The sequence below is a fragment of the Amphiprion ocellaris genome, chromosome 10 (genome assembly GCF_022539595.1).
Source record: "Amphiprion ocellaris isolate individual 3 ecotype Okinawa chromosome 10, ASM2253959v1, whole genome shotgun sequence".
In the NCBI taxonomy this organism is placed as follows: domain Eukaryota; kingdom Metazoa; phylum Chordata; class Actinopteri; family Pomacentridae; genus Amphiprion; species Amphiprion ocellaris.
The window spans coordinates 14,107,765-14,128,382 of record NC_072775.1 but is presented as its reverse complement, the minus strand read 5'-3'; the positions used below and the strand labels follow the sequence as shown (position 1 = coordinate 14,128,382).

Genomic DNA, 20,618 nt, shown 5'->3' with positions numbered 1-20,618 from the left:
TTAATTAGTGCTACATGATAACCTGGTTTCCCTCTTTGTGTCTGGGTTCTTTCACTTAAAATCTGCAAGGATACACATACATTTGGTGGTAAAATGAATCATTTTAGGAGGGGATTCCTTATTCAGTGATCTAAAAACACATTAAATGCACATATGGGTGTGTGAGCATTGTTTCAAGAAGGGTTTACCATGCATTGGAAACCTATCCTTTGAATGATTTCTCTCAGTTATTGGTACACGATGAGGTGGTTTCTCAAAGTTGCATTTTATAGTGCTGAATCCCCTCTTTGTGTCTGGGTCCTTTCATTGGAAATCTATGCATAGATTTGCTGCTAAAATGATAATTTTAGGAGGGGATTCCTCACACAGTGATGTACCAACACTTGGTTTAAATTGTTTTAGGACAGATTTATTGCTCCCATTCCGACTTTTTTCAGTGTGAATTTTTAATAACCTATAAAAACAAACAAATGCAACCACCCAGACAGTGCATGTGCATCTTCCAGTGTTGTTGTTGGACCACCCCAAACACCTCATTGGTAGCCATGATGAACACACCCAACCATGGCCACATTTTTTTCCTATTTCTTTACGTTTTTTTTAAAAAAAAATACATGTATCAGTGCGTTAACAAAAAGCTGCATTAAAGAGGAAAATGACACAGTGTCGTGCAGACTGACAGACACAACGGCAGTGACAGTAGCAGGATGCTCTCCTCTTGCTGCATGTGGCCTTTGAACCCATTGTTGTGTCGCGGGTGACGTCAGTGCCGTGTGCGGGAGACGGAGCGGCGTGCGCCTGGCGAGACAAAGGCGGCGGACCGACCGGGGTCAGGCAGCAGCACAGAGCCGAGAATCACTGTATTTTTTATTAACTAAAAGGTAACCGCTAACCTTGGATTTCAGCCGCGCTCTCCACGGCGACACGCAGAATGAGGAGCCAGTGACACTCCCGTGGATATGCTTTGAGTCTCCGGCAAGGGAAAAAACAACGGTGCCCTCTTTTCGCTTTTAAACGGTTTTTCTCCAACGCCCCCGTTTAGCTTGCTAGTTAGCCATCCCGCTAGCTGGTAGCGCCGCACAGCTCAGCTCTCCTCCTCCCGGCGGCTTCTGCCTCAACAACTGGGCGACACGCGAAGAAGGGGAGCTCGTCGACAAAAGGCCAGATAAAGTGAGTTCATGCGGTTTCTGCACTTGTTTAATTTTAAAAATTCAACGCGACTGCCTTTGAGAATGAGAACAAGTTCGACTGTCAGAGCGGAGCTAAGCGGCTAACCGCGGTGCTCCCAAACAAAGGGGTCGACAACGTGACTGAGTGCCGACTGTGTGGAGCTAGCCTGTTAGCTTGCTTGTTGGAGCTAACAACAGCTCATATTCCTCCTTTTTTCTGCATTTTTAAATTCGATCTGTAAAAACACAAACTGCTGAAGTTAGTGCAGCTGTGGTTCATGGTATCTGCGCTGGGAAATACTTTGTTCGGCTGTATTAAGACCGACATGCTTTATCCCGACAAAACAATCCGCCTCCTGGATGTTGTCAGACAAGAAGCAACAACAGACAAAGCAAGGCGCTCAGATCAACACTGTTACTGCATGCTGCTGTTTGTGAGTGGTTCCTGGTTCCACGGTGATCATATACACGCGTGTTTTGTGTGTTTTTACGAAAATTAAAACTTGTTTTTTTTCGTTGTTTTTCTTTCAGCAGAGGGTGAGCTCACTCCCAACAAAATAGGCATCCGTGATCTGATGTGAGATCCACGGAGAGACTATGCCTAGCCCTTTATTCCACCCCGAGATTATGGACCACGACGTGGTGATCAGCAGCCAGCACAACGGGGTCGGTCTGCCCCGAGAGACAGACCAGGAGTCCAGGGAAGAAGACCACCAAGAGGCGCTGCGCTTCGCCCTGGACCAGCTGTCACTCATGGCCCTGGAGAAGGTGGACTGTGGTGGCGGTGGCTCCGGAGGCAGCGGGCTGGTCGACACCCTGGATGGGACCCAGGGTCCGGGCTCCGAGAGTTGCAACGGCGTGGGTGGAGGGGGCTACGTGGATCTACAGATGCTTGAGCACCCCAGCGGGTCGCGGGACTCGCCGACGTCCTGCTCTCCATCCCCAGAGTACTACGGCTCAGGCGGGTACCACATGGCCGGCTCGCACTCCATGCTCCACGGGGAACAAAGCTCCGTCCTCTGCAGCAGGAAAAGAAGTGTCAACATGACTGAATGTGTGCCTGTGCCCAGCTCCGAACATGTGGCCGAGATAGTGGGCAGACAAGGTAAGAGCATGCTCTGATTGCAGAAATATGAGGTGTTCATGTTTGTGGACAGCTTGTTAAGGCAGCATGCAGCCTGCTGGTTCTTTGTTTGGGTGACTGCCTGGTGTGAGAGGGGATCTGTGAACTTTAACTCTCCTAGCCTTGGTGCTCTGGTCCGCTTTGCAGTTTGGCTCTTTTAATGGCAGCATAATGCGGATACTCCATTAAAAAATAACACACCTTCTGCAATTACGTGGCCATTTTTTCTCAGTATTTAGACAATGCCTTTGACAGACTGAGTGAGAGGGAGTGTGGTTGATGAGTAGGAGGGAGGGGGAGGGGTGGGAGAGGGTCAGACAAAGCGGCAGATTGTCGGGAGTCTGGACATGTCTAGCAGCCTGCACCAAACAAAGAAAATACAGCCAAATATGTGGATTTTATACATCGTGGATGCTAAGCGGTAGCTCCGTGCGCAGATCTCACACCTCTAGCTCGTATCTGTGTTTATTGTGGTTTATTATTGGCTCTGCTGAGCAGATGTTAGGCTGAAACGGGGCAGCAGGCGCACAAACACGGGACTGGGCGGTGTTACGCCCTGCACCCAGCTCTGTCTGCCGATGCTGCTGCTGCTCGCCTCCGAGCCGCTGCGCTTCGCATACTAGATTTTTTCCTCCTTGTTTTCATCGGCACACATCCCGCACTGGGAATATACCCATGTTGTGGGTTTGGTTTTCCCGTCGCAGTCGCGGTAGCGCTACGGCATTGTTCTCTTTGTTTGAAAAAGCCATGCTTTCTGCTTCCCAGAATGACATCACGCTCTGTGCGTCCTATTGGTCGCCGGGAATGAACCGTCCGCATTTAAAGGAGCAGAGCGCAGACTGGATGCAGGCAGCAGCAGCCGTTCACCTCATGTTTGAGCACTAAATGTTTTCATGCACATCCCGCATGCTTGCTGCCATTAACACCACTGAGGAGTTAATTTAATAAAATGATCAGTTGGTATTGAATTTGCATTAATTAAACCCCCCAAAACTCATCCCAAGGTATCAAAACTACATATTTAGAGATTTTTTGCATTAAAAATAATCCAGTTTTACCATAACAGGACGTGGATGTAGCTCTACACTGTTGCTTCCTTGACAATGAGCAGATCTACAAGTCCCCCTCCCCACCGCTGCAGCTAGTGCACACCAGCTTGCCTACAAATCTGCTCAACCACTGTAAAACTACTTTATGCAGCACAATTTTCAAACTGGAAATGTATATCTGACATTAATAATATTGTAATATGTTAGAGAAAGTCCCACCCTGCAAACTGGCAGGATTGGTTTCTTTTGTTGCGTATGGAATCCAAGAAGTCTCAGTCCATGTTTTTGAGACTGTCATTGGTACAGTGTAGATTCAAGATAAAAACAAAAAAGCTCTGCTAGGATATTAAAAAGCACCATATTGACTTGTAAATAAGGGTAAAATCTTTATTTTCACCAGAGAGAGTCTGGAAGACAAACCAACTTATGCGCTGATGATCACTGAATGTTTATTTTTGTGGTTTCATTACCTAGTCAAACACTTAAGAACCAAAACATATAATTCATTATTAATCTCCATATTCAAAGATGGCTGCTTGGTTGCGAATATAACAGAAATGCACTGACTGTAATTTAAATCAATGCAGACACTCTGCAATAAAACCCTACTTAATGGAAATTATTATTTTGCCAGTTTTTGTTGAAACTTTGTGGGGATTTTAAAGGTTTTTGATGCTGTTGCTTTATTTCATTCACTCTGTTCATATCCATGAAGGAAATTGAATATTAGAAACAGTACAAACTGCTTCTGTAATTAGATCAACATCTCTCAGTCTCAACAAAAAAACTGTACATTGCAACTTTAAAAGTAAGCTCTATTACAGGATTGTTCCATCAGACTGCATTTGTTTTTACTGGTTTGCATGTTTGTGCACATGATTATACTAATTATTGCTGTGTTATTAGTAAATGTGTGTATATAGCTGATGTTTATGTGATTCTGAATGTTCCAGGTTGTAAGATCAAGGCCCTGCGTGCCAAAACTAACACCTACATAAAGACTCCAGTCAGAGGTGAGGATCCGGTTTTCATCGTGACCGGGCGCAGGGAGGATGTGGAGATGGCCAAGCGTGAAATTGTATCTGCAGCCGAGCATTTCTCTATGATCCGGGCGTCCCGTTGCAAAGCTGGAGGGCCTGGAGGAGGAGGAGGAGGATCTCTGCCTGGACCACCACACCTTCCAGGACAGACCACCATACAGGTACACAAACTTCCCTGTTGCTTTGTCATGATGCATTTGTTATGCTCAGTTAACAGGGGAATTGTTGGCTATTTGGATAATATCTGTAGAACTTCTACCCTAAGATATCTTCTGTCATTGATCCAGGTGAGAGTTCCCTACAGAGTAGTTGGTTTAGTTGTTGGACCAAAGGGAGCAACTATCAAACGCATCCAGCAGCAGACTCACACCTACATCGTGACACCCAGTCGAGAGAAAGACCCGGTGTTCGAGGTGACCGGGATGCCAGAGAACGTGGACAGAGCGAGAGAAGAGATCGAGACCCACATCACCCTGCGAACTGGAACCTTTGTAGACCTGCAGGGAGACAATGACTTCCACACCAACGGCACCGATGTCAGTCTAGAAGGCCTCGGCTCCCTGAGCGGAGGGCTGGGGGCGTCTCTGTGGTCCAGGGCTACAAGCCACCACTCGGCACCCCCTCCTCCCCCACCCTCCCCACCTCCTTCTATTCCCATGTCCATGCACCACTCGTCCAGCCGGAAGATGTCCTCATCAGTCGCCTATCACACGCACAACGGCGGCATGAGCTCAGACAACTTCAGCGCCACCCGAAAGGCCAATGAGGGTGGCAGCCCCACTAGCCCTTTTAGCACAGGGTCCAGCAGTGCTGGAGGAGGATTCACTTTTGGGGGGGACTCCACCCCAGGACTGCCTTCCTCAGATGAACTGGGCTTTGAGTTCAGTGCTTCCAACATCTGGGCACCTTTCGTCAACGGTGGAACAGGCAACAAGACGGCCGGCTCCTCCCAGCAGCAGCAGCCTCTACGCCGCAACAGCAGTGGCCTCAGCGGCGGCGCCATCACTCCACGATTGTCTCCAACTCTGCCTCAGGACACGGGCGTGGGCCCTCTAGATCATCCACTGGCCCGTCGTGCCCAGAGCGACCCCCTCAGCACTCTCTCATGGCTGCAGTCCGGCAGCGCAGGAGGCGGCTCCTTCTCCGGGGCGTCCAGCTCCAGCTCCGGCGGCTCGTCGACCGGATACTCCTCCTGCTCGGCCTCCTCCCTGCCCGGTGGCTCGCCCACTGACTCGGAGGGAGGCAGCAGTGGCGTGGGCCTCAGCTCTGGGATGCTGAGCCGACTGAAAAGCGGCTCCGGTCCCGGGGTTGCAGGTCTGGTTGGTGTCAGCCCCGGGGTCAACAGGGACTGCTTTGTGTGTTTCGAGAGTGAGGTGACGGCAGCCCTGGTGCCTTGTGGCCACAACCTGTTCTGCATGGAGTGCGCCGGGCAAATCTGCCAGTCAGCTGAGCCAGAGTGCCCCGTGTGCCACACTCCTACCACACAGTGCATCCGCATCTTCTCTTAATGCCCTGGGCAACTGGGGTGGGGGGTGGGGGGTGGGGGGGGTAAATAATGGGATGGTGGGGATAGGAAGGGTACCGGAGTGGGGCACCAGCTGTGGCGGAGACAATGGAAGGATTCACACTAATAACCTTCACACACACACACACAATGGACCATAATAAATGCATTAATAGAGATGATGATACTATAAGGATGTTGATTTATTGCTGATAACTGTCAAGATTAATAATAACAATAATAATAATGACTATGACTTATTTTCAGAGTGGAGTAAATTGAACTGGTTTGCAGACAGTTGGGGCTCAGACAGTCTCTCGGTGGTGAACTTATGGAAGGAAACTAGTGTCTTATCTCTCTTCAGGCCTTCATTTTGACCCGGACCAGCCTGCACTGCTGGCTGCCAGTCCGTCTCAACATTCTTCATTCTGGCTTCTTCAGATTTCTGCCTGCTTTCTCTCTCACAGCCTTTCCTTTTGACACTTTTGTACTTAACAGATATTTTTCGATGAAGCTGTCAATGAGGCCTGCACTTTTCTACTCCTAATTTTAATGTCCTCGGCAGGACGCGACCCGTTCCCAACAAAAACCCCTTTTCTCTTCTGTTCTCACCCATGCTGTTGGTTGTGACACAAAGCAACAAGGTTCCTCTTTTTTCTGTAAGTTTGGAACGTTGTTTTTTTTTTTTTTAAAAAGGTCGGCATGTTGTCAGGCACCTAGCAGAACAATACACCCAAGGGACCTCTTAAGGATGTTTCTCGTTGCCACATAAAATTTAGCCATGACTAAGTAAGCCAAATGATTGCTATTAATAGACATCTCTTAATTCTTCGATTCTGTAATATGTTGGATGAAATTGGATGAGTCTGACCCACATTTCAGAATTTGTGGCTGTTGCACTGGTTCACATGGATTATCCTTTGATAGGTGAGAAACGTCCGATTAGTGATTCTGAAGGAATGCGTCTCTATATGTTTGTATGTTTGGGCTGCCTGACAATCCCTTTACATCTCTGTCTCTCCTTTCTTGTGTGTGATTCTGTGTGTGTGTGTGTGTGTGTGTGTGTGTGTGTGTGTGTGTGTGTGTGTGTGTGTGTGTGTGTGTGTGTGTGTGTGTGTGTGTGTGTGTGTGTGTGTGTGTGTGTGTGTGTGTGTGTGTGTGTGTGTGTGTGTGTGTGTGTGTGTGTGTGTGTGTGTGAGTGTGTGTGAGTGTGTGTGAGTGTGTGTGAGAGTGTGTGTGTGTGAGTGTGTGTGTGTGAGTGTGTGTGTGAGTGTGTGAGTGAGTGAGAATAATGCCCACTCATGCTGTTCTTCACATCGGCATCATCATCACCATGAGAAGGTTTCTGGTTTCTGTCCCTCTCTCCTTCACTTTACTCTGGTAGTCTTAAAGCGAGGCGATAATGCTCTGATCCATCCACACTCAAGATGTTTTCCTGTGTCTGTTACACTTAGATCTGCTTCTTTTAGTGTTTTCTACTAGTTGTTGACTCTTGACTGTCGAGTGTGTGGCTAACAGACGTATTTTGAACTCTAGGATAAGAGGGCTTTTCTGATGTCACACGAGAATGTTTTTGTCCAATAAGGAGAGACGGCCGCTCGTCACACATGGAACAATAATGAGGGGGCTTGATTGAACCTTTTATTTCCCCCCCTCCCATGCACTGTAACCCCCGGCCCGTCTAAAAAAAAAAAAAAAAAAAAGAAAAGGAAAAAAAGACGCAGCTCTTACTGTTTTTGTTCGGTTTGGTCTTCCACCCGTTTGTCACGGCGAAGCTGTACGGCACTATCTCGGACGATGCTGTTGCATCCATATATATGGTCGGTTGTGCTGAGATTTGTCCTGTGTTTCATAGCATTACCGAGTAACTCCAAGGAGGCGGTTACATCCTGTTTTGTGTTTGTGCTTTGTTGTTCTTTTCTTTGTGTGAGTTTGCAGTAGCTGCCTCTTCTAGTGTTAATACTCTACGTATGATTCGGGGCGGTGTGACGGTGCACAGTTGGCCCTAGAACGAGACAAGCCATGACGAAGAAAAAAAAACGCCACACGTAATTCTCAAGGGCTTCCTCTGACTGCACAGACACACGATCACCTTTTCAGGCTCACACAGTAGGAAGAATCAACTTATCCTTTATGGCAGCTAGTAGCTAGGTCATCCAGGGCTTCCAGACACTTGTGTTCAAATCCCAGCAGCTGCAGAATGTTTTTCGTGTTTTTGTTTTGTTTTCTAATTGCCCCTACACAGTCATCGCATTCAGATCGCAGTGGGAGGTTCTCACAGATCAGGACGGGTTTGTGAGGGGTTGTTTTTGTTATCAAGGGTAACTCCGGGCAGTCGCTGCTGCTGTGCTTTGGTGCTCCAGCCAGTTTTGTTGTTAATCTTATTCACTGTGTTCGTTTGCTACTTCGGTGATGATGGCAGTAGCTCCCCTCCCCGAGGTATCTGTCCTGGTTGAGCGCAGCAGTGCACTGACTTCGACAGTTTGCGAGAGGAAAAAAAACCTGTCCGGGAGCTGAACTGATAGTCTTTGTGAAGACTAGGTGCTTTTGGTGCAGCTTCCTACTGAAAAAGCACGACATGAACAAACCCCCAGCTGTTAGCGGGATGGAGGGAGGGAGGCCGTTTAGTTCTCAGACTAACTTCTCCAATGCACTGTAGACCTGACAACCCTGTTCTCATTCTCCCCTCCCTCTGTGGGACCGCCGTGTTGAAACGGGAGAGCCATCCTTTCGTCGGGCTCTGATGTCAAACGTCGCTTTTCTTTTTCTTCGTGCACACTCGGAACAGATGCAGGGGCTGCGAATGTGTCTGAATGAACAGATCCTTGATGAGTGTTTGTGTGAGACCAATCTTAAAGCCCTACTTCTTTAAACTCGTCCCACGTTGTTAAAGAATAAAAAAAATAAATGTTGTATTTGCCAGACGGTTCTAATGTAAATCCTGGTGCTGCACCGGGGTGTTTCCTGGCCATTGAGAGAGTGTTAGGGTTCATGTACAGTAGTTTAATTGTTAAAAAGGTACAAATTTTTTCAGATCGACTGCTGATTTTTATTTTTTTTAAGTCAAACTTTCCCCCCTCCCCCATTTCCTTCCTAAAGGTTTGAAAACAGGGTTTCCTGAGGCATGCTAGCCAGTGACCTCTGACCTTTTTTTTGTGATTAGAGGAGGGGGATGCGAAGAGAGCCACGCCAGTAAGGGGTGACAGATGCCCCCTCAAGCCTCCGCTCTCCTATTTTTGCTTTAAATCTCTTTGTATGCAGAACCAAAATGTAAAACGTCAGCAAACGTAGGTTTCAGGCCTAACCTGTGTGTGTATATACCCTGGATACAATCATTGGGATCTTGTTTTCAAAAGCAAAATGACTTAATTGAAGATAAGTGTAGTTTCTAAAGAACATGTATCATTATTTGTAAGTTAACCATCTGCATGTCTTCAAGCCACCTGGCATTAGCTAATAATTTTTAAGATAAAAAAAGAAAAAAAAACTTTTTACACGTTTTATTTTTTACAATTTATTTGCTTACCTAAATATCCCAGACAATAATGTGACCCTTTTTATTACTTCAAATTTATTTTTATTTTCCATTTTTTATTTTCCTTATTTCCTGTGTACTACATATAGGCAATTTATAACAAAATGAGAAAATTATTGAAGAAATTTTAAAATTGAAATATATTTTATTTGAAAGTTTATGGACCTTTTAACCGTGAGCCGGGAAAAAATTGTATAATCATATAATTTGAGCTGACTTGACGGTTATGAGAAATGTATCAAGAGTTTTATTTTTTATGCTTCTTTAATAAAGTCTTGTTTTTGGTTTCATTTTTTTACTGTTAAATAAGAACTCGTGTCTCGTGTCTTTATTAGTAGAGTAGACCCACATGGTGGCAGTAGAGAGACACCTGCAGGACAAACATGAAGAATGCTGCAGCTCAGGTGTGTTTGGAAACCCACACTGTAAAATGATGTTTTGTGACAGACTAGAAGAAATGTGTTAGGCTGCCAGAAGAAAATCTTCTCTGTGAATTAAACATCTTTGGCTTATAGGCTGTTGATCTGACAGAAAGGATGTTCTGAAGAAGAATATTTTTCACAGATTTCTGACATTTTAGAAACTGAACTAGAGCCAAAGCAATTACTACACTGACAGAAAAGGGATTTTTTAATGACCAATTACAATCTTTTTCAAATAAAACTTCTCAAATGTGAGAAATGGCTCCTTCTTTTTGTCTTAAATTCTAGCAAGCTGGATAATTGGGGATTTTGGATTCTTTGTTCAAATTTATTAAAGCCATTTGAAGACATTAATGTGAGATTTAGGAAACTGACACTTGTATTTTCTGAGATTTACATTTAATAAATGGCAGGTTAGTTGAAAAACGGAATTGTTTAAGTAGCACCACTCCGAAATTAAGCTGTACAACCGTCCGTGTATATTTTGGCAATTGGATTTTCCGTTCTGAAACGGGTATTGAAAAACAAAAAACGAGTGGTTATTTGATTTTCGTTTTAAAATATTAAAATTAAAATACAAGGCGTTTTTCCTTTTCATGATCAAAAAGGGATATACGAAATTTTAAAAATGCTTTGATTTTCATTTTATATTTAGAATAACAAAAAAATTAAATCAGTAAGAGAAACGAAAAAACGTGCGTTTTTTCATTTTCTGAGACCGGAAGTGGTCATCAGCAAGTGTGGAGCCAAACGACAACAAGTTTCTCAGAGGGCGGAGCCAGAGAGCAGTGATTGGTCAGACCATAGAAGACAGCGCGCTAGCGTATCTAGTCTGTGTATATCTATGGTCGGCACGTCTGGTAGCATCTCTGGCTGCTGTTGATCTTGTTTTTGGAGTAAAACACGGTAAGAAGATAAATACTTCTAACCTGTAGCGTTATTTTGCTGTACGTTAAATCAGCGACTTGTGAAGAGATGTGTTTTGTCGTGTTTGAGCAGTTGGTCCAGATGCGTTAGCTAGCTAAGCGGCTAAGTTAGCTAGCGGGCTAATTAACACAGGTGGCTAATTTACCGCTGAACACCTGTGTTAGTTGCTGCTGCAGCGGTCATGATTAGAATGAACTTCTCAACTGTGTATTTTAGCTTTTAAAAAAGTTAACTGAAGTTTAACATTCAGCTGGTTTGAATTAAACCGCACTTAACATTGCACAACATTACCTCTCTGAATCTCCATAATTTCATTAAATTCCTTCTCTCTTCCACTGCTCAAGTTCAATCCAGTATATAAAGGTACATTAATAATGAATAAACTAACAACCAGCCATTGTATTTATTTAGTATTGCATATGTTTGTAGTAAAACATGAGTTGAAACATCCTACTTTTGGATCTAGAACTGCACAAGCCGTTCATTTTCAGTCACCTGACGAGTTAAACTCTCCTTTTTACGGGAGGTTGAAGCAGAAAGTCTGAGTTAACAAAGAAAGTTGTTTATAATTTGTAATACCTGTTATCTCTGACTGAGGCTTTAGTTTTTTGTTGAGCCGATTTATACGTAGAAACTTTGTTCAGGAAGATTTCTCAGTAGCTCAGAGGACAGGCTGCTTTTTACACAACCTTGTAAGAGAATGTCTGTCAATGCTTTCAGCAGAATTTAGAAACACAGCACATCCTAAATATAGTATTTTGAGGCTGTGAAGGTGAATGTTTGAGAGTATATCAGTGTGTTTCTTTGTGGTCTTTCTGTTTCTAGGTGGAAGCTGAATTAGTGAGGATGACTCCTGCTCCTGTCATCTCTAAACTCCTCACACATCTTTACCTGCACATGAGGAAAATCACTCCTGTAGAATGCAGGTATGTTTGTCATTATTATAAAAAGATGTTGCCTGGTGACCTGTCAGAAACCCATTATACAGAGTCAGCCAAAATAATGTTTACACACATCACGAAAAGGAAAAACTTGCATAAATATTTCATTACCAAATTTACTGAGACATCACGAGATTAATACAAGTTATCTTTGGCCTCTACAATTACAAGAGGTGCTCAAAGTGGTGGCCACTGGCTTCCAGACATTTCTGTTGTGTTGTAGACATCACTTGTTGATGCTCCATTCATGAGGGTAATGTTCTGTTGGGAAAACATCGTACAACAGGACACAGAGTTATCGTGATTTGATCAAACTTAGAAAAAGGTATTTATATGTATAGAAGTAGTTACACAAATGAAATATTTATAAAAGTTTTTCTTTTCCTGATGTGTGTACATTATTTTGGCTGACTCTGAACTTAACGAGAACAAAACTGTCATTTAATTGTTGCTTTGAAAGCTTCTTTAGTGAAAACCAGCTGGTGTTCTGCTTTGAAACAAACTGCTGTTGAGGTCTGTGTTTTTAGGTTTAACCCCACAGTTTCTGAATGAACTGATAGTTTTTTTTTCCTGATCAGTGTGGATGTTATAATTGATGGTAACATTTACTGATCATATAATCAGCATGACAATATAACAGTCTAACATTCTGACCACCTGACTAATACTGTGTTGGTCCCTTCATGCTGCTAAAACTCCTCTGACCCAGTGGTTCATCAGAACCTCTGGGGATGTCCTGTGGATCCTGTGGATCCTGTGGGTTGCAGGGTGGGTCCTACCTAGACCAGGCTGATCCTGGACCATCCCACAGATGCTCAATCAGATCTGGATGTGGGGAGTGTGGAACCCAGGTGAACAGCTTAGCTCTGTCGTGTTCCTCGGAGCACTCCTGAGCAGTTTTAGTTTGTCCTGCTGAGGATGCCAGCTGGCATCAAGGACTGCTGTTGCCATGGAGACTAGGGGGTTGTTTGTCCTGCAGTGTTTAGGTGGTGGTACATGTCAAACATCCACATGAATGTCAAGGTTTCCCAGCAGAACATTGCATTAGAACAAGATGATGGATGTTGTTCTCTTCAGCTGTCAGTGGTCAGAATGTTGTGGCTGATTGGTGGATCTGTCTGCCTTTACTCTGACATCCAGTTATACAAAAGTGTAGTATGTGTGCAGTGCAGAAGAGATTTACTTTATTGTATGCATTTTTTTTTAAAGGGAGAGCATTTTTTTTATCCACCTGAAGAAGACCTAATCTTTCCCTTCAAAGGATAGTTAATTGTTACTACGGCTTCCATAGTGGTCCCATCAGAGAAAATCATATCCATATACATATTTTTATTAATTCCAGGGCTGGTTCAGTAAAGATTCTAATAACTACATCAGATAATTCTTTTGTTGCGGTTGGAATATTGCAGACGGAGATGGTTGAGAAGGTTTGCAGTTCTTGTTTTAGCAAAATATGTTATAATAGAAGATCTTTATTGTCATTGTACATGAAATTATCTGCAAACCAGCAAAGTGCATCAGTCTGAGGTAGTGTTGCTTTCGTCAACGAAAATTATGACGAAATATCGTCGTCAACGAACCTTTATCACTTGACGAAAACGAGACGAAACGTAAATGGTGGTTATGTGACGATAACTATAATAAAATATATAATACAATATTGTTGACGAATAAAAACGAGACGAAATTCGGTTTACAAAATAAAAACGCTGAAATGTCTCTTCATTTTCGCTGACCAAAACGAGACGAGACGAAATAACATTTAAATGTTTAGTCGCGTTTATTACTTTGCAGTATTTCTGTTCCCCAGGCTGTGACGTCGCACTGCGCTGACGCAGGCGACGTCACTTCCTCAATCTTCACTCGCGACATTATTTAGATGCATCTGCGGTGGGATCATGGCTGGGCACTGTTCCCCAGCTTTCGGGCAGCTGGAGAGAAAACGAAGAAGCGATATATGGACATACTTTGTTTACATACAAGTGGAAAACATCTGCCATCAGTTGTGGTGTTCTTTTCAGTTTCAGTTTACAAGCAAGACAGACACACACATTTTTATTATGTTATTGTTGTGAATTGCATTCATGCACTTTATTTCTCTTTATCTTAAACTTGAATGTATTTTTTTTTCTGCCAGTCATGTGATGCTATTTTATTTATTTATTTATTTTATTTAAATTTATGTGTGTGTACCTACATGTTTGGTTGGTAAAATAAATGTGTTGACCAGAGCATCTTCCATGTCTGGAGTGAGTATATTCTTGAGTTTATAAGTTAACAGTAATATAATAATAAGATAACCATGTTTAATTTGTGAAATGGGTTTGACTAAAAGAAAAAAAATGGTTTTGTCTATACTATACAAGGAAATTATACTATATTGATTGGGTTAAATAGAATTGCATTACTAAAAAGAGAGTAAAACAATTTTCATTGACTACAACTAGACTAAAATGTCATCAGTTTTCGTCGACTAAAACTAGACGAAAATAGTCATAGGTTATTCTGACTAAAATAAGACTAAAATGCTCAGACTTTTAGTCGACTAAAACTTGACTAGACGAAAAAGAGAATGAACATGACTAAAACTAATAAAAACTAAAATGTCAGCTTGACACAAAGACTAGACTAAAACTAAAGTCAAAACAGGCCACCAAAAACAACACTAGTCTGAGATATCTAAAAATAAGTAAAGAAAAATGCTTCTAAAGCCAATAATAAACAGAATATTTTGAGGGAATATTCTAAAAAGGAAAGAAAAGCTCCATTCTCACTCCTCTCAGGATTAACTGTTATTAAAATTGACTTTAAATTTAGCTTCAACACAAGATAAAAACATTTACTTTCATTACTGATATTGTCAAGTTTTAATAAAGTTCATGCTACTTTTAGAAAATGATGAAAGTGAATAAATTGTATTTCTGTGATCTGTGTTTGATTTCTGTCTTTTCTCCTGTCATCCAGATGTTCAGAGGGAGATGATGCCACATCTGGTCCAGCTGATGGAAGGTCTTGAAGTTCTCTGACTGGCCTCGACTGAAGATGGTCGTCTCACTGGATTTAAGGTTCAGATGCTCAGTAACAAACTCCACCAATGTGCCAACAGGGAAGCTTTAGGTTTATTAAATGTTGCTATGAAGGTATCACTGTTTTTCTTTGTGAATGCAATGTGCTCCAACTGAAACTTGAATTAGAACTTAGAAGTAAATCCTTCCATCTGAAAGGATTTAGTTGCATTAATAACCTCATAACATTCTAATTTTTATTCCAGTCTTGGTTGGAAATAGAATCTCTGTATTGATTCAGGTAAAAACTGAACTTCACAGCATGTTGGAGCAAAACAACCAGATGAAAACTGTGATGGTGTTGGATTGTCAGACCGTAATGTTGCAGCTCAAAGCAGCTTTTCTATCTCAGTTCATTCTGACATTCAGCTATGAATCAACACAGCAGATGGTGATCCATGCTGTGGAAGTCTCACATCTCCTGATTTAATGGAGCTGCTTTGCACTTTTTACACTGTTTATTCACCAACACTTTATTTAATAAAAGTCCCATCTAGTTTTTATGAGGAATGTGATGTTTTAATTTCTCTGAATAACTGCAGTCTAATGCAACAGCTGGAACTGTAACATCTGTCCTGATATTGATCATGAAGTATTGATCAGAATACTTGTGGTCAGCAGTCATCCATGAAGTTTTACATTAAAATCTTTACTTGTGTTGTGAACTTTGGAAAGAAGCAGAAACCTTTGCGTTGCTATGGATACATGAGTGTTAAATTCTGTCCATGTTTCCATTTTGGAATGCAGTCCAGCAGATGAGTTTGTTTTTACTGACAGCTACCATTCAGTCTGAGATATTAAGAATAAATAAATTTGCATAATGTGGAAATGAACACATTTTATTTTTATTTATTCCTACAGCTGCTGCAAGGAAAGTTTGAGAATGTGGAGGAATTTAGTCTCACAATCACAGACAATAAATATTATCTGAAAGTTGGGTTATTGTTGTTTATCAGCACAATACAAAAAGATTAATGTTAGAAATATTCCAGTTGAGACTCTAGAATATCAGGATTTATGTAAATTTACCTCAATAATATGAATGTTCAGGTTAAGATTGTGCAGTGATATTTATTATGTAAGTTTAGCTTATTAAAATTTATGACTCTGCACTAAAATATTATTTAAATTGACATCATTATTATAATATTTAGGGTCAGACCCTACAGTATTGAGATTAAGAAATCAAATATTCTATAAACTGAACTCATTTGGATATATTTAAGTGAGACTCTACAATATTATTTGACACAAATCTATCTAAATTTTAATCATTTTTATTCCAAACATTTACTGGCCTGATTTAAATATTAAAATCACTCCTTTCTAATCCTCTGCTGTACGTTCAAACCTGAGGCCTTAAATAGAAACACACAAGTATCTGTTTGAAGGAACTTCTGCAGAGTCCTGGTTCCAGAACATGATGATAGAATTATAGACAAACTTTAACAAAAGCTGCCTGAGAGTTTACAGGTTTTTATGTTGGATTTCTTCAGTAATTTAATGAGCGTTATCAGCAAAAATCAAGTGTTCATTTGATGAACTTAATTTCCTAAAACATCCAGAATTGGAGCTCATATCTTTGGCAGCTGTAAAGTTTCTGCTCCTTCAAAGTTCACAACACAATGAATGAATTCCTAAAACACTCTCAATGCTGGAGAGCGTTTGTGATGCTGAAGCAGTGATCAGTTTTTCTGTTTCTTCTCTGGAGATGCACAATGAGGGACGTCTGCAGAGACTGAGAAAGAGTCTCACCACATCCTGACATGAGGAAAAAGACTTTATTGAAGACTACAATGAGAAAAACTATCAGACAGCAGACGGCATGCATTCAAGGTGAATTCTGAACATTTGATCTGGAACAGGAATTCAATAACGGCAGCATGAGCTTCATTTCAGTCTGTAGCTGCTGAATTCATGGATGAATCATCTGCCACTAGAGAAGAAGACCATCAAACATCCACGTCAGCTGATGGAGGTCCAAGAGTCTCACCGAACAACCAACCTACAGAGTGAAGACCTCGAATCTGATTGGACGGCCTCCTATTCAGCCACATGTGTGAACAAATGCCTCTAAGCTGATTTGTTTTCTAAAATAAATCTAGTTTGAGTCCTAATCTATGCCTGTGTGTTTGCTTCTTTACACCACTGTTAACAGTTTAGGCTGTTAGATTGTTCCAGATAAGACAAGTACAAGATTCTTCAGAGCCGTTCTACCACGAGCCTGACAGGAAGAACTCCAACAGCTACTGAATGTTCCTGTGCTTCCCTCAAGGCTACAGGAGGAGCCCTACGAGGACGAGCTGGTCCACCTGATGGCGGCCAGTCGCTGCGGTTCAAAGCCAACACCGACTACGTGGACTTCTACTGGACCACACGGAGGCCTTCAAACCGGACCAACAAGTTCAGCGACTCCCCGACTTGTGGGTCTGAGGACGCCGCCGAGCCTCGGTCCAGCCGGCCTCCTGTCTGTGGGTGTTTGAGTGCTGAGAGGTTTGTGGATGCATGTGAACGTCTCTGTGTTGAAACAGCAGCTTTGGACTTAGTAATGCCAGGAAAAGCCAAGCGCTCCTTTATTTGTGACTTCCACTAAAAAAAAACTGATGAAAATAAGTTTGCCAGGGTTCTGACTGATAACAGATTATTAAATAATGAAAATAAAAGTTTAAGTATTCCTTTAAACAATCCTTTTAGATCTGCCTTTCCTTTACACTGACTTCTTGGTATATGTTCAAGTATTTTGGGTGGAATATACCAATAAGCCCGATGTTCAAGGGTTCTTCTGGGAATATACCATTAAACCAACCTTTTAGGTAAATGTTCCAGAATGTTGAGTAGAATATACCATCGGATAAACCTTTTAGGTCTACATTGGAAGATTTTAGAGTAGAATATTACTCCAAACCATCCTTTAGGTCTACATTTAAGGTGGAATACTCCTTTACACCAAGATTTTTTTGGTCTACATTGAAGGATTTTAGGTGGAATATTCCTTTGAATGAACTTTTTAAGTTTTTGCTCAAGGATGTTGGGTGGAATATACCATCAGACCAACCTCCAAGGTCTACAGTAGTGAATTTTAGGTGGAATATACCATTAAACTCACCTTTTAGGTCTACAATAGTGAATTTTAGGTGGAATATACCATTAAACTCACCTTTTAGGTCTCCATTGGAGGATTTTAGGTGGAATTTTCTTACAAACCGTCTTTTAGTCTACATTTAAGGATGTTTAGGATGGTATATTCTTCCGAACCAACTTCTCAGGTCTACATTTCAGGTGGAATATTCCTCCATACTAACTTTTTTGGTCTACATTGAAGGATTGTTTCTAAACCACCCTTTGGGGTCTGTATTTGAGGTTTTAGGTGGAATATTCCTTTTAACCAGCCCCTCAGGTCTCTTTGAGGATTTTGGATGCAAAACTGGGTTAAACCAACATTTTCAGTGCATGTCCGAGGATTTTTGGTGGAATGTTCCTTTAAGGTGGATGTTTGAGGACCTTGTAGGTGGAATACTTCCTGAAACCAACCTTTTAGGTCAAAATTCAAAGATTTAAGGTGGAATATTCCTTTAAATCAATCTAAAGTTCATGTTTTGATCATTATCAGGTGAGAAACCTCAATCCAGACTCCTCATGATGATGTTTGAGATTTATGCTGCTGTTATTTGTTTAGTCCAGACTAAATGACAGAAATCCACAACTGTAATTTTATTTCAGGACTTGGTTATTAAATGTCAAAACAGTCCATGTGACTCTAAAAACTCAACAGCTGTACAAACTCTAAGATTAAACTCTCCACAAGGATTCAAAATAAGTTGGACTTATACATGAGCGCTTTAATTATTCTTCATCTACTTCCTGAAAAGTTTGGCCAATAAAAAAGACAAAAACTAATATTTTCAGCTGAACTAAAGACAGACTTTTTGATTTTTCTGCTCACATGTTGTTGTAAACTTACTCTTTCAAATAAATAGCCTCCTAACCCCCTGGAAACCAGCGTTCGTCCTGTTTTTGTGTTGCTCCTCGGCGACCCTAGACAGCCGGGTCCTAATGTTTTTTGAGCAACACACCATACTATGACGTTTTTACAGTGATGGTTCTACTATAGAACCAGTTTGACATGTTCAGGTGTTCTTTGTGTGAAAACTCAGAGATTTCAGGTATCATAAGGTGGTTTTCAACTTTCTTTGTTAACTTTCTGCTTCAACTTTAAACTAAATTTCCTTCACTAATCCAGCCCTCTGGACTTCCAGTAAGCTGTGTTCCTATTGGCTGTCCAGGTGGCTGCTTGGTGTTATCAGGAACACCTGAGCAGCTTGGTGTTATCAGGAACACCTGAGCAGCTCAGTGTCTTCCTGCTTTATTTAGCTACAGTCAAACATTTCCTCTGCTTTTCTTCACCACTGAACCGGGTTTGGCTCCGTTGCATTAGTTTGTTCTTTAGGCGTTGGCTTGCAGCTTCCAGCAGTAAAATCATCTTTAACGTGTTTCTTGGTGTGTTTTAGGACTTTGTACTGGATAGTTGTCTTGGTAAATGAGGTTCTTTAGCCACAGTTAGCACATGGTGCTAATGTGTGCGGTGATTAGTGGGTTTGGTGCAGGTGAGTTGTGTCTTTATCTTGGCTGTAGTGAGTCTTTAGAGGTTTTTGGTCAGACACATTCTGTATTCTTGTTTGAGAACCAACGTTGGTTGTCCAGAAGGTAAGAGTTCCTGTCCTGATTCTCTGTTCTCAGAGGTTCTCTGGTAGGCTGCAGTAGACTTTAGCGTTTGGGTTGTGCTAGTTTGGTTTTTGTATGGTTTCATTTGGACGACTATCTTGAGGCCCCTCCATGTGGTTTAGTGAGGTTTTCTGGAACAGTTCTACAAAGCAACCTGCAGCAGAAGAGACTTTGAGAGTTTTTAGGAAGTTCTGGAGACCAGACTTTAGAGCAGCAGAAACATTTATCAGCAGTTTGAGCAGGAGAAGGTGAGCTTCAGAGTAGAAATGAGACAGAAACCTTCTTGACCCGTGTGGTGAGGTCCTGTACCAAGAGTTTGAGCAGGTTGTGAAGAGTCTGTAGTTCTTTGGTCTGAAAGCACAAGAAGAGTCGACTCATTAAAGGAGAAAACAGGAGATATTGTTGGTTCTTCTGTCGCTCTGCAGTTTCCTTAGACTGAATGTCAAGTTTATATTTTAAATGATTTCCCATGTGAGCCCAAGAAGACTTCAATAAACTCCCTCCATCCCCTGGACACAACATATTTTATTACCATGTTAAATCTTTCTTTTGAAATGTTTTTGAGTTTTAATCATAATTTTAGTGTAGTTTTTTTCTCTTTGCTTGTTCAGTTTTATCATCTGTGTAAAAGGTGCTAAACAAATAAAGTTGAATTGATAAACTGAATAATTGACTAACTCATGATTGTGACAACAGAAGTATTTTCATTATGATTTAAGGGTTTATTTCATTTTTAAGGTTGGGGTTAAAATCTTGACAGAAAAAGAAGATTAAAGAAATAAACTACATAACAAAAAGCAATGGAATCAAAGGAAAAAAAATAATACAAAAAACTTTTAAAAAGTTTTATTATTAAAAAGATTTAAGAAATTTAAGATGTAATTTTCTAATTAAACATTTAATTTTTAAATTAAATGTTTTGTCTTTTCAAAGGTTTAATAATCTAATTAAATGTTTTGCATTTTTTAAAATGTTTAATATTCTTCTTGTTTAATTGTATTTTTTAAATGTTTAATTATGGAAAATATTTTATCTGTAATTTTTAATATTTGTATTTTAAAAGTTTTGTTTAATTTCATAATGACATGTATTGTATCTTGTTGAATTATCTAATTCAATAT

At 41.4% G+C, this 20,618-nt stretch overlaps 1 protein-coding gene across 5 annotated transcripts; it reads left to right on the top strand.

Annotated features, from left to right (window-relative positions):
• The first annotated feature begins 686 nt into the window (after nt 1-686).
• On the top strand, nt 687-16,892 carry LOC111572325 (RNA-binding protein MEX3B-like). 5 transcript variants are annotated; one of them, XM_055014406.1, is made up of 8 exons: nt 688-1,170; nt 1,701-2,274; nt 4,295-4,542; nt 4,669-10,748; nt 11,595-11,695; nt 12,420-12,561; nt 14,675-16,611; nt 16,716-16,892. In XM_055014406.1, exons 2-4 carry the CDS (start codon nt 1,767-1,769, stop codon nt 5,887-5,889), a joined length of 1,977 nt encoding a protein of 658 aa, XP_054870381.1. In that variant the 5' UTR covers nt 688-1,170; nt 1,701-1,766; the 3' UTR covers nt 5,890-10,748; nt 11,595-11,695; nt 12,420-12,561; nt 14,675-16,611; nt 16,716-16,892. The 5 variants fall into 5 exon arrangements, with proteins under 5 accessions (XP_023131727.1, XP_054870381.1, XP_054870380.1 ...); XM_023275959.3 differs by lacking the exon at nt 12,420-12,561 and having other exon boundaries at nt 687-1,170; nt 1,704-2,274; XM_055014405.1 differs by lacking the exon at nt 12,420-12,561 and having other exon boundaries at nt 16,721-16,892.
• The last annotated feature ends 3,726 nt before the right edge of the window (nt 16,893-20,618 follow it).

Excerpts from the sequence above, each read along its gene's own strand:
- LOC111572325 (XM_023275959.3), top strand. The coding sequence starts at position 1,767 with ATGCCTAGCCCTTTATTCCACCCCGAGATTATGGACCACGACGTGGTG. Across the intron at positions 2,275-4,294 it reads CGAGATAGTGGGCAGACAAG|GTTGTAAGATCAAGGCCCTG; the intron begins GTAAGAGCATGC and ends TGAATGTTCCAG. Across the intron at positions 4,543-4,668 it reads CAGGACAGACCACCATACAG|GTGAGAGTTCCCTACAGAGT; the intron begins GTACACAAACTT and ends TCATTGATCCAG.